Here is a 26,610-nt window from a genome sequence, read left to right on the forward strand (position 1 = left end):
CTTATGTTCCATACTTGTGTTTTAGGACGGGGACGATCATTTTCTCTCTATCTCGATTTTTTTGGGGAAACAATAAGTGCAATGATGTTCAGGTGAGATTACGATGAGACGACGTGGAACCAATTTAAATTCAAATCCGACTCCAAAAACTGCAAATGATAATGAAAAGGAAGCAGTTTGCTGGACTATGATAATGAAGACTGCATCTGACATTCAGAAAAGCGAAACAAACAAAACCCTCTTCCACAACCACACACACAAAACACACACACCCTGCAAACTGCCTACAAAGGCACCGACATGACGTTCACAGAATGAGGCATGTTGTATGCGAGTGTACAGTTGATCTGCCAGTCCGGTGTGAGTGATGTTGGATTTACAAGGCGTCCAGAAGGCTGTCGATGCGGCTGACCAGCTCTTGCCTCTTGCCCGCCAGGGTTTTATCCGAGTCGATGTAGGCGTCCTTCTTCACCTTTCCGGCCACCAGCCGCTCAGCTTCCTGACAGGATCGGCACACCAGATCCTTCAGCTGGCCGTCCAGCTTCTGTATCTCACCAACCTGCAGGCGGAGGAACGGTTAGAACCAGCTTAAAGGGATAGTTCACCCACAAATGTAAACTCTGTCAGTAATTACTCTCCCTCATGTTGTTCAACCCCGTAAGACTTTCGTTCATCTTCGGAACACAAATTAAGATATTTGTGATTAAATCTGAGAGCTGGATCACTCCTCCATAGGCTTCTTAAGGGATCGAAACTGGCCGGCCCAGAAAAGTTATGAAAGACATCGTTAAAATAGTCCGAGTGACGACAGCGGCTCAACCTTAAGTTTATCAAGCGATGAGAATACTTTCTGTGCGCAAAAAACACAAAAATAACGACTTTATTCAACTATTCATTTCCTTCTCTGTGGGCCGTGAGATTTCTCGTAGTGTAACAGCGCAGCGCTTCTGTGTTGTACGTCTCACACACACACACACACACACACACACACACACACACACACACACGCACACACACACACACACGACCAGCGTCGGCCAATAGTGAGCCTGTGTGTGACGTACAACACAGAAGCGCTGCGCTGTTACACTACGAGAAATCTCACGGCCCACAGAGAAGGAAATGAATAGTTGAATAAAGTCGTTATTTTTGTGTTTTTTGCGCACAGAAAGTATTCTCGTCGCTTGATAAACTTAAGGTTGAGCCGCTGTCGTCACTCGGACTATTTTAACGATGTCTTTCATAACTTTTCTGGGCCGGCCAGTTTCGATCCCTTAAGAAGCCTATGGAGGAGTGATCCAGCTCTCAGATTTAATCAAAATATCTTCATTTGTGTTCTGAAGATGAACGAAAGTCTTATGGGGTTGAACAACATGAGGGAGAGTAATTACGACAGAGTCTTCATTTTTGGGTGAACTATCCCTTTAAGCATTTTGAAACAAGATAAAAGAACGGCTTCTGACGAGATGCACTACTTTTTCAGCCAGATCGGAGCCCTCTGCCTTGAGACGGGCTTGTAAAGCAGTGATGTCATTGGTGAGGGTGCGGTGTTCAGCCTCTAGAGTCTTGCGGCCGCTGTTTAGGGCTCCGGTGTCCCGGGATTGCTTGTAGCGGTTCACCACTTCATCCATGTGGCGGTACAGGCCTAGACGCTTGTTGACCAGAGTCAAGACCTGCTCTGTGATGGAGGCCACCTTCATACGCACCTCTGCTGCGGGATCCTGGCACAGGAGAGGAGGACACAGACAGCTTCGATGAGAACCTGACACCTTCAGTCTATGGCAAGCCGTTTTAGCTTAAATTGTACCCAGCCTTACTCGTCGTAATTATATTTTTACTAGTAAGAATTCAATTAGAGAGCACTGTAATTAAAAATGAATGGAAGTCAATGGAGACATGACTAGTAAAAATTCATTTGTAGAGCTCTCTAATTGTATTTTCACTAGTAAGAATTGAATTGTAGACCTCTGTAATTGAATTAAAGAGCTCTCTTATGTAATTCTTACTAGTAAAAACTGATTTAGAGCTCTACAATTAAATTCTTACTAGTAAAAACTGATTTAGAGAGCTCTACAATTCAATTCTTACTAGTAAAAACTGATTTAGAGCTCTACAATTCAATTCTTACTAGTAAAAACTGATTTAGAGCTCTACAATTCAATTCTTACTAGTAAAAACTGATTTAGAGCTCTACTATTCAATTCTTACTAGTAAAAACTGATTTAGAGAGCTCTACAATTCAATTCTAACTAGTAAAAACTGATTTAGAGCTCTACTATTCAATTCTTACTAGTAAAAACTGATTTAGAGCTCTACTATTCAATTCTTACTAGTAAAAACTGATTTAGAGCTCTACTATTCAATTCTTACTAGTAAAAACTGATTTAGAGAGCTCTACAATTCAATTCTTAATAGTAAAAACTGATTTAGAGCTCTACAATTCAATTCTTACTAGTAAAAACTGATTTAGAGAGCTCTACAATTCAATTCTTACTAGTAAAAACTGATTTAGAGCTCTACAATTTAATTCTTACTAGTAAAAACTGATTTAGAGCTCTACAATTCAATTCTTACTAGTAAAAACTGATTTAGAGAGCTCTACAATTCAATTCTTACTAGTAAAAACTGATTTAGAGAGCTCTACTATTCAATTCTTACTAGTAAAAACTGATTTAGAGCTCTACAATTCAATTCTTACTAGTAAAAACTGATTTAGAGAGCTCTACAATTCAATTCTTACTAGTAAAAACTGATTTAGAGAGCTCTACAATTCAATTCTTACTAGTAAAAACTGATTTAGAGCTCTACAATTCAATTCTTACTAGTAAAAACTGATTTAGAGAGCTCTACAATTCAATTCTTACTAGTAAAAACTGATTTAGAGCTCTACAATTCAATTCTTACTAGTAAAAACTGATTTAGAGCTCTACTATTCAATTCTTACTAGTAAAAACTGATTTAGAGCTCTACAATTCAATTCTTACTAGTAATTCAATTCTTACTAGTAAAAACTGATTTAGAGCTCTACAATTCAATTCTTACTAGTAATTCAATTCTTACTAGTAAAAACTGATTTAGAGCTCTACAATTCAATTCTTACTAGTAAAAACTGATTTAGAAAGCTCTACAATTCAATTCTTACTAGTAAAACTGATTTAGAGCTCTACAATTCAATTCTTACTAGTAAAAACTGATTTAGAGAGCTCTACAATTCAATTCTTACTAGTAAAAACTGATTTAGAGAGCTCTGCTATTCAATTATTACTAGTAAAAACTGATTTAGAGCTCTACAATTCAATTCTTACTAGTAAAAACTGATTTAGAGAGCTCTACTATTCAATTCTTACTAGTAAAAACTGATTTAGAGCTCTGCAATTCAATTCTTACTAGTAAAAACTGATTTAGAGCTCTACAATTCAATTCTTACTAGTAAAAACTGATTTGGAGAGCTCTACAATTCAATTCTTTCTAGTAAAAACTGATTTAGAGAGCTCTACAATTCAATTCTTACTAGTAATTCAATTCTTACTAGTAAAAACTGATTTAGAGAGGTCTACAATTCAATTCTTACTAGTAAAAAATGATTTAGAGCTCTACAATTCAATTATTTCTAGTAAAAACTGATTTAGAGAGCTCTACAATTCAATTCTTACTAGTAAAAACTGATTTAGAGAGCTCTACAATTCAATTCTTTCTAGTAAAAACTGATTTAGAGAGCTCTACTATTCAATTCTTACTAGTAAAAACTGATTTGGAGAGCTCTACAATTCAATTCTTACTAGTAAAAACTGATTTAGAGAGCTCTACAATTCAATTCTTACTTGTGAAAACTGATTTAGAGAGCTCTACAATTCAATTCTTACTAGTAAAAACTGATTTAGAGAGCTCTACAATTCAATTCTTACTGGTAAAAACTGATTTAGAGAGCTCTACAATTCAATTCTTACTTGTGAAAACTGATTTAGAGAGCTCTACAATTCAATTCTTACTAGTAAAAACTGATTTGGAGAGCTCTACAATTCAATTCTTTCTAGTAAAAACTGATTTAGAGAGCTCTACTATTCAATTCTTACTAGTAAAAACTGATTTGGAGAGCTCTACAATTCAATTCTTACTAGTAAAAACTGATTTAGAGAGCTCTACAATTCAATTCTTACTAGTAAAAACTGATTTAGAGAGCTCTACAATTCAATTCTTACTAGTAAAAACTGATTTAGAGAGCTCTACAATTCAATTCTTACTAGTAAAAACTGATTTAGAGCTCTACAATTCAATTCTTACTAGTAAAAACTGATTTGGAGAGCTCTACAATTCAATTCTTTCTAGTAAAAACTGATTTAGAGAGCTCTACAATTCAATTCTTACTAGTAATTCAATTCTTACTAGTAAAAACTGATTTAGAGAGGTCTACAATTCAATTCTTACTAGTAAAAAATGATTTAGAGCTCTACAATTCAATTATTTCTAGTAAAAACTGATTTAGAGAGCTCTACAATTCAATTCTTACTAGTAAAAACTGATTTAGAGAGCTCTACAATTCAATTCTTTCTAGTAAAAACTGATTTAGAGAGCTCTACTATTCAATTCTTACTAGTAAAAACTGATTTGGAGAGCTCTACAATTCAATTCTTACTAGTAAAAACTGATTTAGAGAGCTCTACAATTCAATTCTTACTTGTGAAAACTGATTTAGAGAGCTCTACAATTCAATTCTTACTAGTAAAAACTGATTTAGAGAGCTCTACAATTCAATTCTTACTGGTAAAAACTGATTTAGAGAGCTCTACAATTCAATTCTTACTTGTGAAAACTGATTTAGAGAGCTCTACAATTCAATTCTTACTAGTAAAAACTGATTTGGAGAGCTCTACAATTCAATTCTTTCTAGTAAAAACTGATTTAGAGAGCTCTACTATTCAATTCTTACTAGTAAAAACTGATTTGGAGAGCTCTACAATTCAATTCTTACTAGTAAAAATGATTTAGAGAGCTCTACAATTCAATTCTTACTAGTAAAAACTGATTTAGAGAGCTCTACAATTCAATTCTTACTAGTAAAAACTGATTTAGAGAGCTCTACAATTCAATTCTTACTAGTAAAAACTGATTTAGAGCTCTACAATTCAATTCTTACTAGTAAAAACTGATTTAGAGAGCTCTACAATTCAATTCTTACTAGTAAAAACTGATTTAGAGAGCTCTACAATTCAATTCTTACTAGTAAAAACTGATTTAGAGAGCTCTACAATTCAATTCTTACTAGTAAAAACTGATTTAGAGCTCTACAATTCAATTCTTACTAGTAAAAACTGATTTAGAGAGCTCTACAATTCAATTCTTACTAGTAAAAACTGATTTAGAGAGCTCTACAATTCAATTCTTACTAGTAAAAACTGATTTAGAGAGCTCTACAATTCAATTCTTACTAGTAATTCAATTCTTACTAGTAGAATCGAATTAGAGAGCTCTCTAATTGTAATTGCTACAAGTACAAATTGAATTGTAAAGCTCTCTAATTGAATTCTTACTAGTAAAAATGAAATTAAGATGAGTAAGGCTGGGTACAATTTAAGCTAAAACGGCTTGCTATATCAGTCATTCCAACAATACTGTGTGCTCCAGGTGCACCTTGGTGATGGAGAAGTCGAGGCGCACGTAGATGATGACTGTGAAAAAGAGGATGTAGAACGCTCCCACCACTAACAACGGCTCCTGCAGCATCAGGATCTTATTGAAGTTATAGTGAACCTAATGAGAAAAACACACAGGGTTTATACTTGCTACTTTTTGCATAAGCACACGTGTGAGGTCACTGCCTCCACAAGACATTTGACACTTTGCATACACTTCTATTTGCTCTAAATAAAAATATCCAAAACAATACTGTAGTTTGATTGATGAAAAAAGTAGGTTTTTGAATAGCTTTATATTACATTATGTAGAAGAAAATTAAAAGAAAAAAATTTATATGCAAGAAATTTAAGAACATTACATTATTTTTCTTAATGAGCTTAAATGTAAAAAAAAAGAAAAAAGTGTTGATTGAAAAATAAAAATGTAAAAAAGGTAAAAGTGAATGCATTTAAAACCTTCTAATTTATATGTATAATTCGAGTTAAATGTAGCATTTGTTACATTTAAATTGCAATTTACAAATTGCTTGATCCATTTGCCAATTGCATTTAACATTTTAAGCTTTAAATCATTTTAAGGTCTTTTTTTTTGTCAGTTTGAATAGTGATTTACCTTCTTATTTTTAAATTAGTAACTTTTCTTTTATTTACGAAGCACTCTTAGTCTTCCATGCATATCTAGACCAGACTCTAAAATATGGGCTGAACATTTTAGTTTTCATATTTTAAAGCAACGCTGTAAAGAGCATCAGGATAAGATGATAGGAATAGGGATGCACGATATTGGATTTTGGCCGATATTCGATATCCCAATATTTTCAAACTAATTTTGCCCGATGCCGATGTATTTGGGTTTTTTTTTTAAGTGCAAAAGCTTATTAAAGCTTCTATTAAAGTTCTCAGTCAAGCGCAGTGAGTGATTTCCTCTATGTGTTTTGTTGTTTAATTAACATTAAAGGGATAGTTCTCCCAAAAATTTAAATTGTCATCATTTACTCAACTTGTTTTAAACCCAAATAAATTTCTTTCTTCTGTTGAAAATAAGTTATTTGGAAGAATGTGGCTAACCAAACAGTTGCTGTACTCCAGTGACTTCCATAGTATATTTAAGCACAAGAAAGAAATGAATACAGGTTTGGAACAACATTAGAGTGAGTAAATAATGACAGAATTTGTATTTTTGGGTGCAGTATCTCTACAAGAACAAGCGGCAGCATATTATAGATACTGTCTCTTTAAGAACTGCACGCGACGTGTCTAATATACACGCATTTGACAAGCAGATTTTCTCTGTTTGCTTTCACTTTAGACATAACCAACTTTGTTTATGTAAACCTTGTGTGTATTTGACAGTATCAGCGCAATAAGACTCGAAAGATAACTCAGTCCAGTATGCAGGCGCTGTGACGGCTTTAGTTCCTGTGAGCGTCGGGTGTAACGCGCTCAGAAAAGCGGATGTTAGAACAGCGCATCAGCACGTGAATGACATGTTTAACCAGCAAGACTTTGACGCACATGCAAATAATGAACTTTTGTGAATGGCGGTGTCCCGTGAGTATAACTCTATCTCTGCGTTTACATGTGATGTGATGTGAATGTACGTCGCGCTGTACAGTATGTTGAGATGAAGGCGCCAGAATTGAACTGATAAAATGCACGATACTATGATTTTTCTTCAAAAGCAGATCGTGGAGACATTTTAATCGTCCACGATCAAAAACCGTGATTATCGCACAACCCCTAGTTGTAAGTTTAAGTTGCTCATGCTTCGTTCACAGTCGTCACGTGCGCATAGGAAACACGCCACCCTATCGATCATTTTAAGCTTTTATCGGCCGATACCGATGTGGTCCCGATATCATCGAGCATCCCTAGATAGGACAGGATTGTACTTGAGGAACCTTAAGGCTTTACAGAAGTTCTGTATCCTTGCAAGAGATTGAACACCATTTAAGAAGACCCCGCTGGTCTCCTATGAAAGTCTGAGATTACCACAACGTCCTGAATGTGCTGCTCCACCAGATTGTTCTTGGTGGCCACCAGCACAGGTCTGCCGAAGGTGTCCAGGTAAGTGTAATGCAGCTCGTCCTGACTGCGGGTGATGGGGTAGGGGGTGTCCATGTGGATATTTCTAGACCAACAAAGTAGCAGTTAATCTATCGTCATATTTATACGACCTGTAAGTGTAAGTCACCAAATGAAACTTTGTTTGGAAGTAAACAATTTAGATTGAGATGTGATGCGAGTGCATATCAGAGGCTCACTTGGCTCCTTCAGGAAGGATCAGTTTCACAGTTAGCTGGTCGATAACCTGATCATCATAGACATGATCGACCAGACGCATCTTCAGGGCATACTGGTCTCCTAAAGAACAAATGGATTCGTAACTATACAATTACTTTAAATGAAAAGAAAATGTTTCTAATCTTGATAAACCAGACACACACCCAGATTGTAGAGATATTCATAGCTGGGAAGATTATAACCAATCATGTAATGTGTTTTCCAGCCACCGAACAGCGGGAAACGGGGACGGATTTCAACCTCTACGGAATCATCTAGAACTTGGAGGTGAGAGGTGGAGATGTTCCCGATCTCGTCGCGGTAGTACACGTCCTGAGCAGAGGCTGGGAGGATGGTCTGCAGGGGTACAAAACACAAGTTGAAGAACACCAAACCAAGTGCCACGTGATTCCTCTACTTCAACCGGTCTAAAAATAATTTTAAAGGTCTTTATTTTTGTCAGTTTGAATAGTGATTTACTTACTTTTTTATTTTTAAATGAATAACTTTCCTTTTATTTAAGAGGCACTCTAAGTCTTTCAAGCATATCTAGACTCGAAAATATGAAAACTAAAATGTTCAATGGAAAGCCAAATATAATTTATATTTCATACCCCTGACCAAAATAGAGTTTTTTCGAGTTGCCTATAGCAGGGGTTCTCAACCTTTTGCAACTCATGGCCCACCAATGACTATTTAAAAACATTCCAAGGACCACCTTTCCAAATATGATAGTATGAACACAGAATAACAGATAATTCAAAAAGTGCAATGATATACTCTGCTGTTAATCTGTTATGCCATTGGCAGACTAGGTCAAGTCAGCTATATAGATGAAAACTGTCTATAAAAACGACTCGGCAGGTTTACTCAGTAACCATTCTTGTTGTAACAATAACAGGCACAATGGGTCAGACACACAAGAGGGGAACATTCATTAGCAGAAATGTTCATTCACCCCAATTTACATAGTGTAAGTATAATTTATCAAATACAATTAGCGATATTAACATGACTGTTTTAAACAATATTCGTTTGGCTTTCCAACACAGCCCGGGTGTTTTGAGGTCAAATGTTTCTGCAGCTTTGATGGGTTTTTTTTAGCGCTTCATTTGACACGTTTCTCCACATTCAACACACTGTGCCTTCGGCTTAAGGGGGTCGCACACCGGACGAGAGGCTTTAAAATTCGAACACATTACTTTCTATGAGTGTGTACACACCGGCAGCGCCACTCGGCGTCTGTCCGCGGCACCCAGCTACGGCTCAGGACCCTGTTCAAAATCCTGCCGTGCCACAGAGCCCCATTTACACTGACTTAAGATAGATACAAGATACATTTAGTTTTAGGCTACATTAACTTACAGAAATCAGCGGCGTGGATGAAAATGATCGGATTTTCAGGTGAGATTCTCAATTAATTCAGTTAATGTACGTCTTGAGGTAAAGTGTTCTACAGCAGACTCAGCAACGGTTGTATTTTATTGTAGCTACAATACAATCATAATAGTACAGATATTATCTTAATTTAATAATGTCCTTAAACATAACAATATTGCTGGCCATAAACTGAGAAAGTGCGCACGTCTGGTGTGTGATACCTTGAGTTGTCCTAGCTCCTAGGGGCAATTTACACCTGGCCACTTTAAACTGTGTTCGGATAGCTATCCGATTGTGAAAAGACCAAAAGACGGATTTAAATCCGATCGCTCAAACCACAGGGAGGAGGTCTGGGGCGCATTCCAGATGAAACTGGACAAGTGGAAATGCATCTGGTTGAAACCACATATGTAAATGTTACTCCTCCCAACAATGCAAAAAAACAACAAAAAAAAAACATGTGAGAGCATATGTCATGTTATAATCAGAAGATATGACGGCGCTACTGCAGTGGGCTACGAATCGCCGCAGATGAGAGCAGCTGAGCATCATCAAGCCAACGCGCAACTTATAGCAAATCAAAGTGAAAGTAGTCGCAGACCCTTGCTTAACACACAATCATCTTCATTAAAAGTAAAGAAACGAAATTATCTTACCATGTGCCATTGCCGTTCTCTCCTATTGTGGTCTTTGATTTTGAAATTAGCTGATGATCAACAAATTGCAGCTCATATCTTTTGATTTCGGTGACGTTAACTCCATTAAATCAGCATATAGCGCGGGAATTGAAGATCGGATTTAGGCTATATCCGTTTTGAGGAAACACATTTATGTGATCAAGTGTAAATGGAATCGTTTTGATAAATCGGATATCTATCTGATTAGTAAAAACACATGAAGTGAGCAGGTGTAAACAGGCCCCTAGACGCGACGCGGCGCTGCGCTTCTCGTCCGGTGTGCGACCCGCTTTAGTCTCAGTAGGACTTGCCCTTATAAAAAACAATTTGAATGTATTCAGCATTATATTTTCTCACCACACACTTCGCAGCTTTTGCTTGCACCAGTCTGTCTCCCACGTCTGCGTTTCTTTTCAGAATACGATCCATATAACAGTAACGTAATGTTACTGCATCTGATCGAATAAACGTTCAATCTGACGTTGTAACGTGATTGGTGTTGCGATATTTAAACATAAATTCGCTTTTAGATAATGCTTTATGACTGGACTGGAGTGTTTTTGATCATATAAATTCATAAGAACAATCAGATAATTAGAAAATAACAAGATTTGTCAATTAAAAAAACAAATAAAAATTAATTTGGGGGTAGTTTACCACTGCCTACACGGCCCACCAGATGGCGCTCCGAGGCCCACTAGAGGGCCGCGGCCCACCGGTTGAGAATCACTGGCCTATAGCAACGCAAACTTCAGCTGAGCCATTATGTTGGACCAGCTGTCATTTTGCGAAATTCTTTAAAGGGACAATGTGTACTTTTTTAGGTATTTTATTATCTAAAATCAATATTTCTATTCATAAATATGTCCTCAATGATGTACATATACAGGGTTCTTAAAGGTTTCTTCAAGTTAAATTCAAGTCTTTTTAAGACCATTTATATAAAAAATGAATACCTATTTCACGTCCCTACCAGCAAAGAAAAACAAAATCCTTGAACTTGTGTTCAATTATTTTTCAAATGTGGAATGGATAAAAGATAAGCCAAGCAGGTGTGAAAAATAAAAATAATTCAGTAGGCCACAAGAAAGTTTGCCAAACAATGTTATGTTTTTTTTTTTACATTAGCTAACTACTTATTCCATGCTGGGAATATGGGGAACTGAGAGACCCCTGAACAATAAACATCGAAAATCATAATAATCGTGGTTGACAAATGAAACTTTTGAGGAAAAATACAATACGGAGAAGAATACAGCACAATTTTTAAGACCCATACATCAAAATTCAAGACTTTAAGGTATTATTTCCAAATTAATAAATTCAATGCTTTTAAGGCTTTTAAAGACCCCGCGGGAACCCTGCACATACCTCTGCCAATTATCTGACTTAAGGCCCTTTCACACCGGACGCGTAACGAAAAAGCGAAACGGAAAAGCGAATAGTTCGCGTCAAAACCATTCACATCAGCCGCGACGCGAATTTGCGACGTTCAGAGCTTCAACATTCATAAACTTTCGCGGCGACAGCTGAGAAAACACGGACACTTCATCATCATCATCATCATCATCCAGTGAAGACGAGCTTTTCATTTTCTTTATAAAGACAGAAAAGAAGGTTTTGTGTGCACCCAATCTTAAAGAACAGAGAGTCTGAAGGGGAGTATGCTAATCTTGTAAAGTAGCTAAAACTTTGCCACAAAGAACCGGCCAAAGTAAGGATTATGCATTAAACATTTGAATTGTTTATTAATAAACTAGTGTTTTCTGTCAGTTTTCGGTATGAGACGCGCTCCAGTTCACGCGCCGGCGCCTCCGTGTCCTCATTATATTGTCTACTATATTTGCTTCTTATTCCTATTAATCCAGGCAATTTGTTGATGAAACATTGATTAAAATTAAGACAATTTATACAAAACGAAATTCACTTTAAAAGAAAGGCTTTCTACAAAACAAAACTTAATAAGTGGTCAAAATTATGTCTGACCCATTCCAAATGTTTTCGATATATTGGGCATCTTATGATCCTTAGGCTACTCATCTCATGCGGTTCCCATATAGCTCATCAACATAGATGAAATAAAAAAAATAGGATATTATTTAAACGTATATATGAAACGTATGTTTTGTTTGAGTTTAACTTATAGGCCTATTTAAGCGTCACCCCGCTCTGCTTTATTTACGCTCATGCTCTGGTGTGTGGCCTATACATGCATGCACAAATAATATGAAACACACAACCATGAATGTTGAAAATATTCCAAATCAATTATTTCCCTCCTAGTCAAAAATATTATAAATCATCAGCACGCACTTCATCAACTCGCCGGAGACACCAACTATCCCAGCTATTTTATCCCATGCCTCGTTCTTTTGCTGGTAAGAAACACGTCATGTCATAAATGATGGGTATGCGTGCGTTGAGATGCGGAATAGGCAATATAAAAATGCTGTCATTATAAAAGGTTTCTAGTTTCAATGTGTTGCTTGTTTTTAGTTTACATTTCATGTTGTGACACTTCTCTTCTCTCGCACATAATGCCACTACGTCAGAGCGGCCAAAGCGTCAACAAGCTTCGCCTTTGTTTCCTTGTATGTGATTGGCTGAAGCCTTTTCTGTCACCGCAAAAGTAAAAAAAAAACTAGATCGAAGTGAAAAAAATAAAACTTGTTTTTTCGCCGCAGCACATTCGCGTTCGGTGTGGAAGCACTCATCACACACACAGCTGATCAAAAAATAAAACTATCGCGCAAATTATTCATGCGTCAAAATCACGTCCAGTGTGAAAGGACCTTTATCCTCGTAAACAAAGAATTTATTATCTCTATATACATGGGACGGGTAGGTCCACGGAGGCTTCCATGTAGTTCCGCCATCTTGAAAAACTATAACAGCAAGAGAGGGACAAAGAGTACTAGGCCAACGCGTTTCCATTCAGAGCCAGCGTGACGTGACTGAACGCAGCAGAAGCGGAGGAGCAGAGCCGTGAGAGGCGCTTGTCACGGCCCCGGCGAGTTTAAAAGCCTGCATTGCACTGTTATTTTTAATGGCGAACCATACATAAAGTCCAAAATAGAACGTAAAAGGAAACATGACCGGAGATTACAAAAAACAAAGTTGGGATAGCTTTTTCCAGGTGGAAAGAGCTAATGCAGGAGAAAGATTTCTTCTCGACAGGTAAGTCAATGTTACAGTCTTAATTACAAGCTTTTTTCATTGCTTGGTCGTGTACTTTATTATATAGACAGATGAACATTTATAGTTAAAAGTTAAACAGGCTCTTTGCTGAATAGCAGCTATGTAAAGAAGCCGCTAAAAACAAGGTTTGTAAGTTTACTATTTGTAACCTAGAAATTCGATAAGAATATATTTTAATCAGTGGTGGACGAAGTACACATACCACGTACTTGAGTAAAAGTAAAGATACTCAAGGTAAAATATTACTCAAGTAAAAGTAGAAGTGCTGCCTTTAAACATTCACTTGAGTAAAAGTACAGAAGTATTTGCCTTCAAATGTACTTAAGTATCCAAGTACTTTGATTTTTTGGTAACACTTTATAATAACTACACGCTAATAATCATTAGTTAAGCATGAGTAAACAGTTAATTCATCATTCATAAAGCATTAATAGACATTAATAAGCAGTTTATAAATACAGCTATAAATGCTTTCTTCTTGATTTACAAGCATATCTATAATTTATTTAATAATTGTATTTTCATCCTTTATTAATGATCAATTTATTATTTCTAAATGATTAATTGCATTTTTTATAAACCAGTTATTTAAGAGTTTTCAGTGGTTCACAAGATTACTTAGAACGTGTGAGTAAATGATTAATAAACTATTTAAATGTACATTCATACATATTATTTAGACATATAGTGATGGTTACTTAGTGTGTTAATAAATGCTTTATTAACATGTATTTAAGCTGTAATTCAGGGTTAATTCGTGTAGTTATAAAGTATTTAGTAGTGGTCAGTTAACTATGTTTGTGAGCTCATCTAAAGTGAGGACTATTCATGCCTTGTAAAGCATTTATAAAGGAGATTTAAAGGCTGTTAAATATTTCTATGTTCTGAATCACTGTGTTGTGTTTGTTACATTTCACTGTTTAGAAGATTGATGCGCCTTTAAATCTCCTTTATAAATGCTTTACAAGGCATGAATAGTCCTCACTTTAGATTAGCTCACAAAATAGTTAACTGACCACTACTAAATGCTTTATAACTACCTGTATTTACTACATTTACTTACACTTTCTAAGTGATCTTATGAATAACTGACAACTCTTAAATAACTGGTTTATAAATAATGCTATACTTCATTTAGAAATTATTAATTGATCATTAACAAAGTATGAAAATACAATTATTAAACGCATTATAGATATGCTTATAAATCAAGAAAAAAAGTGTTTATAGCTGTATTTACAAACTGCTTATTAATGTCTATTAATGCTTTATAAATGATGAATTAACTGTTTACTCATGCTTAACAAATGATTAATAGCATGCAGTTATTATAAAGTGTTACCGATTTTGGTATGGCTATAATGTCCTATTATAATTTGTCACAAGACTCTTGCTTAACTCAGTCTAAGTGAAGACTAATGTCACTCTTGGCACACCAATCTATTAATGAAATGACATTAATGAGTCATATGTATATATGTATATATGTATATACATATATATATATATACATATATATACACATTTAAATTGAATTAATTTTGTGTGTGTTTAATTTGGTGGGAAGGGGACTGTTCCCATAAGGTATAAAACATTTACAGTATTTACTGTATATATTTTTCTCCAGCGCCTATGTTCATAATTATTAACATGTTAATGTTATGATACATTCACACAAACCTGCACATATTTTGTGGCCCCCTACTTGGCATTAAAGTTTAATGTTAGTGCGGCCCGTCGTTGCGTGTGCCGCGTTTTTTTTTTTTTATCCCTTATGGGCTACCATAGATAGTCTCGTGAAAGCTCACGGTGGGTTTGTTGTCTATAGTTGTCAATGACAACCGCGAAGTACAAACATACTGCGCCTAAAAAAAATGAGCGCGTCGCTTCAATTATGAGCTCGCTCGCCGCGCGCCTTCATTTGAAATAACGAACTTGAGCGCGCAAGATATGTGAACAGGCCCCTGGCGAGCGACCACCAATCAGGCCACGAGCGACATGTTGGAGACCCCTGCCTAAAACAATGTGAGAATAATCATGTTGAGCTTGTAATATGTGTCCAACAGGTTGATAAGAAGGTTGAGGTTCGCTTTGATTTGTGCAAAGTCAGTAATTTGCCTGAGACACTATACATGTGTAGAGAGAATTCAATAAGACGGGCAGACAGGACTGCAAATATTTGTATTTCCAAAGCAATAATTGTTTTTCTAAGTATAATAAAAGGAAATGTGCCTCCCACAAAAACATTCAATATCATATTGAAAATAAAAAGGACATGAGCAAATATAAGTATCACAAAGATGTGTTATAAGGAAAAGACAAAGAAAGTTTGTAAAATGAACTTCAACTGACAGAAGGACGGCTCATGAAGAACCAATCATGCACAGAAAGGAATGCTCAAATTCAGAAGAAACGTTAATAATAAAGATTGAGAAGATTGGATCAGTTGTGCTCCTTTTGTGGAATACTTGAATACTATTTTTTTTTGGAATACCCATCCTGACCCAGACTCTCCCTCCAGCGGCCCCCAGTTAAGCTGAGTTTGAGACCCCTGCTTTAAGGAGTTTTTAAAAGTAGATAAATAAAAAGAGAGTTAAGACACCTTGAAAGATTTGACTGAGGAGATGCCGCTGTCAGACTGTCTCTGGTAGTCGTAGCGGGAGAAGGGCCCCTTCAGGTAGGCACCAGTGTGTCTCAGATCGACGGTCTCCTCCACGGCGATGTTGCCCCAGTGAGACACCTCGATGGTTCGAGTGATGCTGCTGATGGTGAGGAAGGGTGTGTTGTTCTCATAGTGGATCTTCATGGCATCCTACAAACCAGCAGTTTTTTAAAAGGTTAAACACTGCTGCTCAAAGTAGACGTCCACACACATATATATCGTTTTAGCAGATTCATCGGCACCAATAACTGATATCTGGACTATGGTAATCAGCAATAATCCACACTGCAGGATCAGCTGAGAAGGGTCCGCTGTTACTACACAGTACGAGAGCGGCCTCTAGAGGCGAAATAAAAACTATCACTGGCACCTCGTGGTATTTGTTTTGACACGTTACGCTACACCAGTCTGCTCAGAGCAGAATATATCAGATGCAGATTTACAACTTTGACAATGAAAATGTAGGTATACCGTACAATACATAACAGGTTGTTATTTTAAAATGATTATTGACTAGATGCTGCATTAGTAGCCAACAAGGCTGAGAGGATGTTAACCTTTGAAGGCCTACCTCAAGCGATTAGAACAGTGTAGCAAAAATACATACAAATCTGCATTAGTTTATATATCAGATTTCCTCAAATCTTGCCATGGAGGGTCAATGCCCTGAGAAAGCTCAAACCCTGAGCAAACTAATCAAGGTCTTTAGGATCACTAGACCAGTGTTGTTTTTGGCAGCCCTTTTAGTTTTAGTCTTAGTCTTATGGACGAAAATGCTTTTTAGTTTTAGTCACATTTTAGTCACTTAAAAACGTAATAGTTTTAGTCAAGTTTTAGTCGACGAAAACGCAAAAAGGTTTTAATCAAGTTAAGTAAAAAAAAAAAGTCTTTAAAAAATAGAGAAAATAAAATGCGGCTGTGTCAAAATTGGTATCGAAGTTCAAAAATAGAAAAGAAATAAAAGTGCCACTTTGCAATCTGTTAAAAAAAAGAAAAGAATAGAAATCCATTTGGCAAGACAGGTCTGTTTATCCCTGCATTAGTGGCTGCAATGAGCCTGTTTTGAATTGCACAATTTCTCATAAAAATTGCTCAATGTTCAGCTGAGATCTGTACTTTGTTTTCAGTGAAACTGAAACAGCTGAAAAGCCCATCTCACAGAGATATGATGTGGCAAAGGGAAGAATGCACACAGCTCTCTGCCTTTAGCCTACTTAAAAACGTGATATATATATATACACACACACACACATACATATATATATTTTTTTTTTTAATAGCCTAGATAAAATAGACATAACATACTGTGTTGATATGGGATTAAATGATGGGTAGTGTATGGGAAGTGTGTAAGAAATAAACTAATGATTAATTACTTTAATATTCCTTGTTTGTTCCGATCAGAGCATGTGAGCGAAGAGCGCATTTCTGAATATCCCTCCACTCGCTCATTCAGCTCAGGCTCGCGCGCTCAACACAGAATGGCCTGCTTGTTCGAGAATATGTGGAATAAGAGCTGCCTCCGACTAAAGTTTTCTTCTAGTCGATTAGTAGTTGTTCATTTAAGCCATAGTGGACAAATCGCCCCTTTATATTAATTTAATTACTTAAATAGGCTATACGGGATATTGAGCGTTATAGCCGCACGACCGCACGCATAAAGCTTGTCACAAAGAACCGGCAAAAGTAATGATTATGAATGTGTAAAAAAATAGCAAGGAGACATTTAATTGTTTATTAATAAACTGGTGGTTTCGGGTTTCGCTGCAAAGATGAATTTGACGATGCGGACTCGGCATGAACGAATAAAGATAAAAAGGCATAAAACGGAAAATTTCCTCCCGTTTGGAGGAGACCTGTCACGCCAGTGGGGCGCGCCACACACCTTGAGAACCGCTGGATTATACTGAAACTGAAAGTATGTCCATAAATCATCTCGTCGTTTCCGACCACCAAGCCCGTTTATTGGCTTCGCCGCCGTGGTCCTTCGAAGATGTGTGGTGAGTGACTAGCCGCAGCCGCAGTGTGTTGTTGTGTGGAATCTGGTGCGCGCAGCATGGGTACCCAAAACAATTATAGGAAGCGGCAGCATTGCTGATACTTTTTTAGCTCAAAACAGACAGATTTCACGCAAAATAGGCAGAAATGACATGCATTGCGAACGTCAGACTTATAGTATTTTCGTTCCGTCTCGTCTTGTCAACGAAAACTCGAAAACGTCTCGTCATGTTTTAGTCACCTTAGAGCTATTTTTAGCTAGTCATCGTCGCGTTATCGTCATAAAAAAAAAAAGTGCGTCAACGAAATCATTTCGTTATCGTCATCGTTGACGAAAACAACATTGCACTACACAAATCACAGGTAGGCGAGTTGATCAGGGTTTGAGCTGAGGCCCTCCAGGACTGCTTTTGAGGAACCCTGGTTTAAATCCAGCTGGGCACGTTTACGCATTAGTAAGCCAGCTAGGCTGTATATTTAAAGCTGGTAATGCGAGACTGCCGGTTCTAGAGGGTGCTAACTACCCTCAAAAGAAAGCAGGAGCACCCTTAGTTGATACTGTAATAATGTCATATTGGCAAAGAAGATTTGGCAAATGCTCAAGCGGGTTTTGTGTTTGTGCTCTGGAGAGTGTCAAAGGTTGATTTCTTGGACGCAATCGCCAATTAGAAGTGTTTATGTTGGACAGAATCTATTCCCCGCTCAAAACACCAGATTGTTTGTTCAGTGCCGAGTTCTGCATGTGCTTACGTTTCACGCTAAAAACCCAAACTTGACGTCCAAAACAGCTCGATCAACGATTGTCATAAAATACAGTCACTAAACACTAAACTGCAGGACGTGCTCGATAATAAAAAGCGTTATTAAACTGCATTAAGCTGTGAAAGAGATACTGTTCCCCAAGAGGATTTCTGTGCGCGCGTTCCGAGACGGATTGGAACATGAACAAGCAAAGTAAACTTTGAGCTTCAGGTTTGTGCCTAAATGATCAAATATACACAGAAATGTGTCAAAATGCCTAGCTTGGTGAGTACACCGTCGGTTACATCTTAAGTGAACAAAGGGTTGGGAAATAAATCGCATGTGTAACAGTATATTGGATCCGCGCATTCAGTCTTAAAGTGACAGCAGCCTAATACTCCTGCTACTGTCTGCGTTATAAATGTTAATCAAAAGAGAAAAGAATTTATACAGTGAAGACTATGCAATGTTGTTTTACATTTGATTACTTGCAGTTGATAAAGTCGGTTCTGTTTTTTTTTATTATTATTTTTCACAGGAATGCTATATTTGCGAAGCTCTAAGTTCCTCTAATAGAGGTAATGGAATATGTTGCACACCAATAAATAAGCGTTGTCAATTAATGATACTTCATCTCTATTCATTTTTTTATACCTAAAAATACATTAAGAATAGTTGGCCTATTTATTTCGGACAATACTGCTTTTAGTGATAGTAATCATGATCGACCCCAAAAATCACCCTTACAGGATTTACTCTCAAAATTGCAATGAATGTCATAACCACAGCAATGGACGGAACAAAAATATGATCTTTTGACATGCATTAGGATTTGACTGCATTAAGCAAAGTAAATGTAAACTAATATATTAATAGAAAAATATTCAAATTTGTTTTGATTCAGTATCACCTGTGGCCCTTACCAAAGTTGCTTACATATATAGAACAAAGTGTGTCAAAGATAATGTCTTTAAATAACCTCGTTTGAGTGAAGAACAGAAGAAATGACATCAACTGATTATAAATATGACTATAGGTACTAGTGTTTCTGTATCCTAAGTTAGTTTGGGACTGTTTTATCCACTCATTTTCTACAGCTTTTGTAAATGTGTAGAACTTCGTCTTCAGTAAACTCTGTCAAGTGTCAACTGATTGAACATCAACACCTAGGGCCCTATCTTGCACCGGGCACAAATGACTTTGTACACTGACGCATGTATCATTCCTATTTTGCACCCGCGCAAAGCGGACTTTTCCCTCCACAGACGCACGTCGGTAAACTAGGGAATGAACTTGCGCTCCCTGGGCGGGTCGGCGCAAAAAGGAGGCGTGTTTCAGCGCAAACATTCCCTAGCGCTATTTTGCTGTTCCAGAAAACAATTCCGCCACTGACCAGAAAAAGCCTAGTCTAAAGTCAGTGGCGCGGTGCGCGTTGTTCATAATGCTATTTTAAGCGCGCATGCTTGGCCATAATGTAGCGGGTGCACAACGCGCATACACTTTGATTCTCTCATCAACACAGATGCAGCAGTTTTTATTTTTGCAAATCATACATTATAACAAGGAAAAATATTAACCCATGAGGGAAATCATTGTGGTGTCCATGAAGATGTAAAAAAATGTAGGCCTAAATCTAGCTTACACATTTACCCAAATTTTTCAGGCTAATTGTAATGACGGATCAGACCTGTTTGCCCAATAGTGGCAAGACACATATGTATATAAGGACATCTGACAAATTAGTTTGTCCGTCAAGAACCAGGAAAAATAAATAAATCTCCCATCTCCATACAACGCCACTTCTCTGTCTTTCACGGTCCTGACAAGAACGTCGGTCTCCTCGGCTGTGAACGCTCCTGGCGCGCGCCTGGTAAATCCGCCGTTATAATAACAATCCGCCATGCAACAAGCGCACCTGCTCTATAAGGGAATGTTGGATGACGCTCTGATTGGTTTATTTTACGTTACGCCCAAACCACACCTATGAATAATGAAGATATTTCAGACCAACCCCTTTTAAACTTGCGTCGGGCGCAAGAGTCATTTATCCCGCCGGGAAAATAGCAACAGCGCCCAAGACCCGCCCACAAAGTTACTTGCGCCTCGCGCTTGATACTTGCGTTTCAGATCGTTAAAATAGGGCCCCTGGTCTTCATTGAGCATACTGGTCTCATTATTGGGTCTGACTATCATTCCCCTTCAGGTTAATCAATTATCGGCAGGTACTGCCTAACTTAGCTATCGGTCCACCTCTAGTTCAAAGTTTGGGTCAGTAAGATTTGATCAAACATAAAGACAATTAAAATGGTTACAAAAGATTTCCATTTCAAATATATTATGCTATTTTTAACTTTTTATTAAAAGAATCTTGCAAAAACAATTCTCACAGATTCCACAAAAATATTAAGCAGGACGACTGTTTTTAACATCGATGATGCTGAAAATTCAGCTTCGTCACAGGAATAAATTACATTCTAAAATATATTAAAATAGGAAACAGTTATTTTAAATTAAAGTAATATTTCACAAAATTACTAGCCTGGATGCAAGCCCAACTTAGCCCCGCCCACAACATTTGAGGTCGGGAAGTTCGGTCTGGACTTGATCCGTTGTGGAGCAACTATGCTCGAACCAGAGCTGTTCCGACCAATCAAACGGTCAGGGCGGGCTTTATACGATGATGGACAGATGATCAACAGTAGCGTAATCATCCACGTCACCAAAGAGCGCTTGGGTTGAGTTCGTTTACAACAAAGATGGCCGCCGCTGGAGAACTGAGATGTGTAGATTCTGCCATCGCGTCTGTTATAGAAGATATCGACGACAGCGCATTCATTTTAAAAGAGGAACAGAGAACCGCGATCAAGGCATTCGCCGATCCAATCGAGTGTAGAGGCATTTTCTTTCCTGGTTCGGTTGAAACACGCCATAATCACAGCCCAATGTAGCAGTTTTTCAGATTCATATTCTGACTAGAATCTGAGTATGACGACGTCAGGCTACAAAATTACTGTTACTAATTACTAATAATTACTTTTGCTCAAATAAATGCAGCCTTATGGAGCAAAACATTGACCCCAAACTTTAGTTATGTAAAAACAAAACTGAAAAACTCCCGTGAAGCATGAAGTCAGTCAGTCAGTTTCATAACTGGCACATAAAGACAATACTATCATGTGTAAACACTGTTTGCAGGATATTACTACACAGCAGAATGACTGTTGTGGCGAGTCACCTGGCTGAAGGGAGGTACATCTCTGAACGGCCCATACTCAATGGCCTCGTCGCTCTTGGAGGGGTTGCCCAGTTTGGTGTAGGTCTCCACGGTTTTGGAGGCCAGGCGCACACGGGTGGTCTGGGAGCGGGTGGGGTACGGGGAGAACAGGTAGTGGTTCCCCTGGAAGACCACCAGCTGCCGCTCGGCCTGGGTGATCTGGGTGGGGAAAGGCTTCAGCACGTGACTGAACACCGTCTCAACCTTCACCCGCAGCTTAGCCCCCGGAGCGAGAGGAGACGGCAGCTGTGCCTCGAAGAATTTACCACTGCAGGAGAGGGAGCAAACAAGACGGAGCGGTCAATGATGTGTACATCTCCAAGAGGAGGAACATGCCTATACACTAGGGGTGTAACAATACATCGATATGGATCGATGTATCGATCAAACGTCTAACAATACGATGCATCGATACCACACATAAAATATTGATGTACGGTACCTTTATTTTGACACACTCCAGAAGCCGGTATTTTCCACTATCATCGCGAGTTCATGTTTTACAGCAGAAACAACAAGCCCCGAAAAGTCTGTTTTAGCAAATCAGTGCGCAGTATTCAGGTCAGGTGACAAGGCTGCTTGTCACTTTGAAAATACGCGCTAGCTGAGAGGAGTTTCGTCAAGCTGACTAAAAGTGATCGAGGATGGATTTCAGCGAACTTGATGAACCCGTGATATTCGGGTCGTAAAAGTAAAATAAAAGCTGAAACTTTGTCACCGAATCTTGCTAAAACAGCACGTTTAGTGGTAAGTGAACAGCTCTCTGTATTTTGTGTACATTAATCACAACAACAAAGTTTGACGGGCATCTATATCAGCTGAGGAGATTAGCGTTACAAAGATTAACCAAGTGTTTTATTATGTATCATAGCAAACTCTTGGCTTTGTTTAACTCTGAAACATGAAATGTGGAGTTATCTGCTTTTGCCACACAATATTATATATATATATATATACATCCTTTCAATGAACTTTAATATAACAGAAGAGTTCATTTGCAAAAACAGATAACTGCGTTCTTGTGCATTTTCATATAGGCTATCGTGTTTTTTTTTTAACTTGTAAATGTCCCAATTGGGAGAGGGTGTGCAATTTTCTAAGAGTTTAATTAAACATTCATGTTATATATATCTTTGGATGTATTGTGAGTTAATAAACGTAACCGGTTGTGTACACTTAGCACATAATATCTAAATATCGATTAATCGATCGATATAGCCCTGAATCGAATCGTAATCGAATCGTAGAATTTTTTGAGGTTTCGGCAAATATCGTATCGCTGGCTGAGAGAATCGATATCGTATCGTGATTAACTGTCCGATTTACACCCCTACTATACACACACAGAGGAGCGTCTCTCACAGACCATGTGGAACTTCTCACATGTTAGAGTAATTGTTTGTAGTCTAAAAAGCAAAACGCACATTAAATCTGTCTTCAAACCACATCAACTTGCATTTTAAAATTGGATTTCACATTATTGCTTCTCTCGAATAAGCATAATCATCTGAGATATTAGCCCACTGGTTATGTATCCTGAAAACTTTTTTATTTCATTTATTAATCGCATTGTTAACAAGGTTTTATGCGTGGGTTGCCAGATGTCAGTTTAAATCCCCCAAAACAGAGCTTTTCTCTTAAAGTCCCCGTGAACCGGAACGACTTTTCTCCAGTGTTGTGACGTATTTCCGAGAGAAACGGAATACTAAATGAGGCACAATAGTGGGCGTGGCTTTTTTCCCCAACTAGCACATGATTGGATCTAGAAAAGTAGGTGTTTTCATTCAGCCTGTCTACTGTCAGTTGGAGGGGCGTGATTACAGACACCCAAACCGTCAAACCTACGTCATCAGGGAAGGTCCTCCAACGCAGAGGGGAGGGGAAATTTCAGATTTTGATTTAAAGATTACGAAGCCAAAACATTTTTTTTGTGTGGATTGACTTGCATGGATGAGAAAGAAAAAGAGTCGAACCCGAAAAAGAGTCGCACGAGTCAGAATTCGGCTCAAAATCGGACGAAAATCGCACAGTGTATGCCCGCCATTAGCCAGCTCCTTTGTTTCCTGTCATTATTGGACAAACTGATTAATCCAGGTGTGCCTGATTATTGCAACTGAGGCCAGGCACACCTGGATTAATCAGTATGTCCAATAAATGGCAGACAGGAAACAAAGGAGCTGGCTAAAGTTCAGGAAGTAGTGAAGCTGTGCATAAAGCCAAATAAACGAAATTCAAGTGCCCTCATATTCTTCAATCAAAATAACTTCCCCTCCCTCTTCCAGTGACATCTCTTCTCTGATGACGTGTTTACTGATGAGAGGGGCGGGGCAACCTGTCACTCACATGAGATCCACCAATAGCAGACCTCAATCAATTTCCCATGGCCAAAAAGTCCCAAACTATTTATTTTTTTCTGGCTCGAGAAGCGGTATTCGTCACAACAGTGAAGAAACGATGATTGCAACTTCTGTTTCATGCCGAGTTTAATACTTCCCCAAGTGTTTACCTTTGTCCATGGATAGTTTTCTCTTTCAGCTCTAGGCTTTCATCCTCCTCTTCCTCCCCCTTTACCTGGTGAAGATTAAAACAAACTTCTGTTATAACCAGAAACTTCTTAATATGCCGTCTAAAGTAAGAAAAACAGGGAAAATCCATGACCGTAAAGTCTGTTGAAGCTTAAAACAAACACAGATCAAAGCCAAACACCTGCAAATGAGCCGTCTGTCAAACTCATAGCTTCTTATATACACATTTAAGCACGAGAAACAAACGTTTTTATTGAAAGAAGAAACCCAAATGACGCTGGATTCATGTTTTTGTATAATATTGCTGTTATTGCACGGAAGTGATCTGTGTTTCCGGAACGTACGTGTCACGCTGGCACTGACAGAGCAAAGCGGAAGTGCGCTGCACAACCACAGCTAATGCTAACTCCTAGATATAACACCTCAATAATGCCATGTGCATTACATCATACTTCATTTGAATTAATTATTTGAACAAACATTACATCTTAATTACATTGTGTGAGATAAAATTTGCCAAAAATATGTGCAAATGTACAAATCAAGCGGAATCGTGCAGCTAGCTTAGGCTACAGTATATGAAAAGTTGCACTACCTATTGTCTCCATGGCAAATATAAGTTTCAGATATAATTTAAAAAGCACGAAACAATCCGAAATGAATCAGTTAGAATTAAAAGAGAGCCAGTGAATCTTAAGTGATAGCTAGGAAAGAGCTCCCCTTCAGCATCACCCACTCCTGCCTTCTTGCATATTTATTTATTCGTTTATGATTTACTCACAGATGCACCGATGAAGGCCAGATGCGGCGCGAGCTCGGGCTCCAGCGCGAGCGTGAAACTGTGCGCTCGCGACGCCCCGTGATTCGCGAGCTGAATCTCGGCTGTGATCTTCCCGAGGTGAGTGCTCAGATCCAGCGTGCGCTTCACGTCCTCGTTCACCAGCCCGTCCGCGCTCACCGACGCGCAGAAGAGGCACGAGATCAGCACTAAACTCACCGCTCCGGCGCTCCACATTGTCTTGCGTTTATATGTTGTGATTTGGAGGTTAATAAATGTAATAAGTCCTATCTAGTGACGTGTTTGCGCGTGCAGTGAGGCCTCGCGCTGCAAAAGCTGCTCCTGAAGGATGACGCTTCATTCATTCCCTCACGAGTGACGTCACCAAAATGGCGGACAATGAACCCACCTTTGGCAAGACGTAAAATAAATTTCTTTCAAAATCATTCATAGATTCTATCCTGTTAGACATTTTCTTAGTAAATGTAAGAAGGATATTGATGTTACCTGCTCTTTTTGCGTTTTGCAATTGGAAACTATCCCACGTCTTTTTTGAAAATGTAATTTTTGGATATTTTATTCAGGATAATGTGAATAACGAAGATTTTGTTATTAATTTGTTTATTCTTTTAGTTAAGTTTCACATCCACAAGTGTAAATTTTCTAACAGAAAACCATGTTTTACAGTGTTTTCTAAAGAATTGGAAAGTTACCTTTGTACTATTCAGCGCTAATAGAAAGGCTATTAAAAGTGTCCGTTTATGTTCTCTCTTCAAAATATTTGAGTAATGTAAAGGTCTTGCATGTTTTTGAGTGTAAATTTTATTTATTTATTTATTTAATTAATTTTTTCCCCCTTTCTATTTTTTTTTTTTTTTTTTTTATTACCCTGGCGTTATATTGTCTGTTGTATTGTTCTATATTTGTTGTTTAAAGCATAATAAAAACTAAAAAAAACTTTGGCAAGACATTTGCCAGTTCATTCTAAACTATATATATAAAGACTTAGAGCTTTATTTCAAGGATGTTTCGTTTGGGTTTTTCATTTTTGAGAAGCAATATGAGTATATCTTTTTTCTTTGTAACTTAATTATTTTGCTTGCAAAATATTTTGTCCACAAATGTAAAACTATGAAAGTTACCCACAATTTTTCTCACTTTCAAAATGATGTTAAGATCTATATCAAATCCTTATCTAGCTCTTGTAACAAAAAGGCTACTAAAACTTTGAATGTATGCTCAATGTTTGGTGTTTTTGTATAATTTCTTCTGTTATTTATAATTTCTTTATTTTATTATTATTCTATGTTTTATGGATAGAATTGTTTCTAATCGATACTTCTTTTTTTTCTTTCTCTAAATTCAAATGTGATGTAATATCTATCAGTCCCTGCACCTCTGGCTTTTTTTGGCTTATGAATGTTCACTTCTGTGTCTTGTAAGTAAATATTTAATAAAAAT

At 37.6% G+C, this 26,610-nt stretch overlaps 1 protein-coding gene across 1 annotated transcript; it reads right to left on the reverse strand.

Moving 5' to 3' along the window:
- Positions 1-282: 282 nt before the first annotated feature.
- On the reverse strand, positions 283-25,537 carry rpn1 (ribophorin I). The gene is made up of 10 exons (XM_056236678.1): positions 25,153-25,537; positions 24,353-24,417; positions 21,808-22,114; positions 15,774-15,983; positions 8,081-8,273; positions 7,898-7,997; positions 7,626-7,764; positions 5,629-5,748; positions 1,476-1,721; positions 283-559 (listed from the first exon to the last, which is right to left on the reverse strand). The coding sequence occupies exons 1-10, from the start codon at positions 25,384-25,386 to the stop codon at positions 377-379; spliced, it is 1,797 nt and encodes a 598-aa protein (XP_056092653.1). The 5' UTR covers positions 25,387-25,537; the 3' UTR covers positions 283-376.
- Between the last annotated feature and the right edge of the window lie 1,073 nt (positions 25,538-26,610).

The sequence above is a fragment of the Rhinichthys klamathensis genome, unplaced genomic scaffold, assembly GCF_029890125.1.
Source record: "Rhinichthys klamathensis goyatoka isolate OS25496 unplaced genomic scaffold, OSU_Roscu_1.1 h1tg000461l_1, whole genome shotgun sequence".
Classification (NCBI taxonomy): domain Eukaryota; kingdom Metazoa; phylum Chordata; class Actinopteri; order Cypriniformes; family Leuciscidae; genus Rhinichthys; species Rhinichthys klamathensis.

Coding starts and splice junctions, on each gene's coding strand:
- rpn1 (XM_056236678.1), bottom strand. CDS start 25,386: ATGTGGAGCGCCGGAGCGGTGAGTTTAGTGCTGATCTCGTGCCTCTTC. Junction 24,418..25,152: donor TGGCCTTCATCGGTGCATCT/GTGAGTAAATCA, acceptor AATCTTCACCAG/GTAAAGGGGGAGGAAGAGGA. Junction 22,115..24,352: donor AAAACTATCCATGGACAAAG/GTAAACACTTGG, acceptor CCTCTCCTGCAG/TGGTAAATTCTTCGAGGCAC.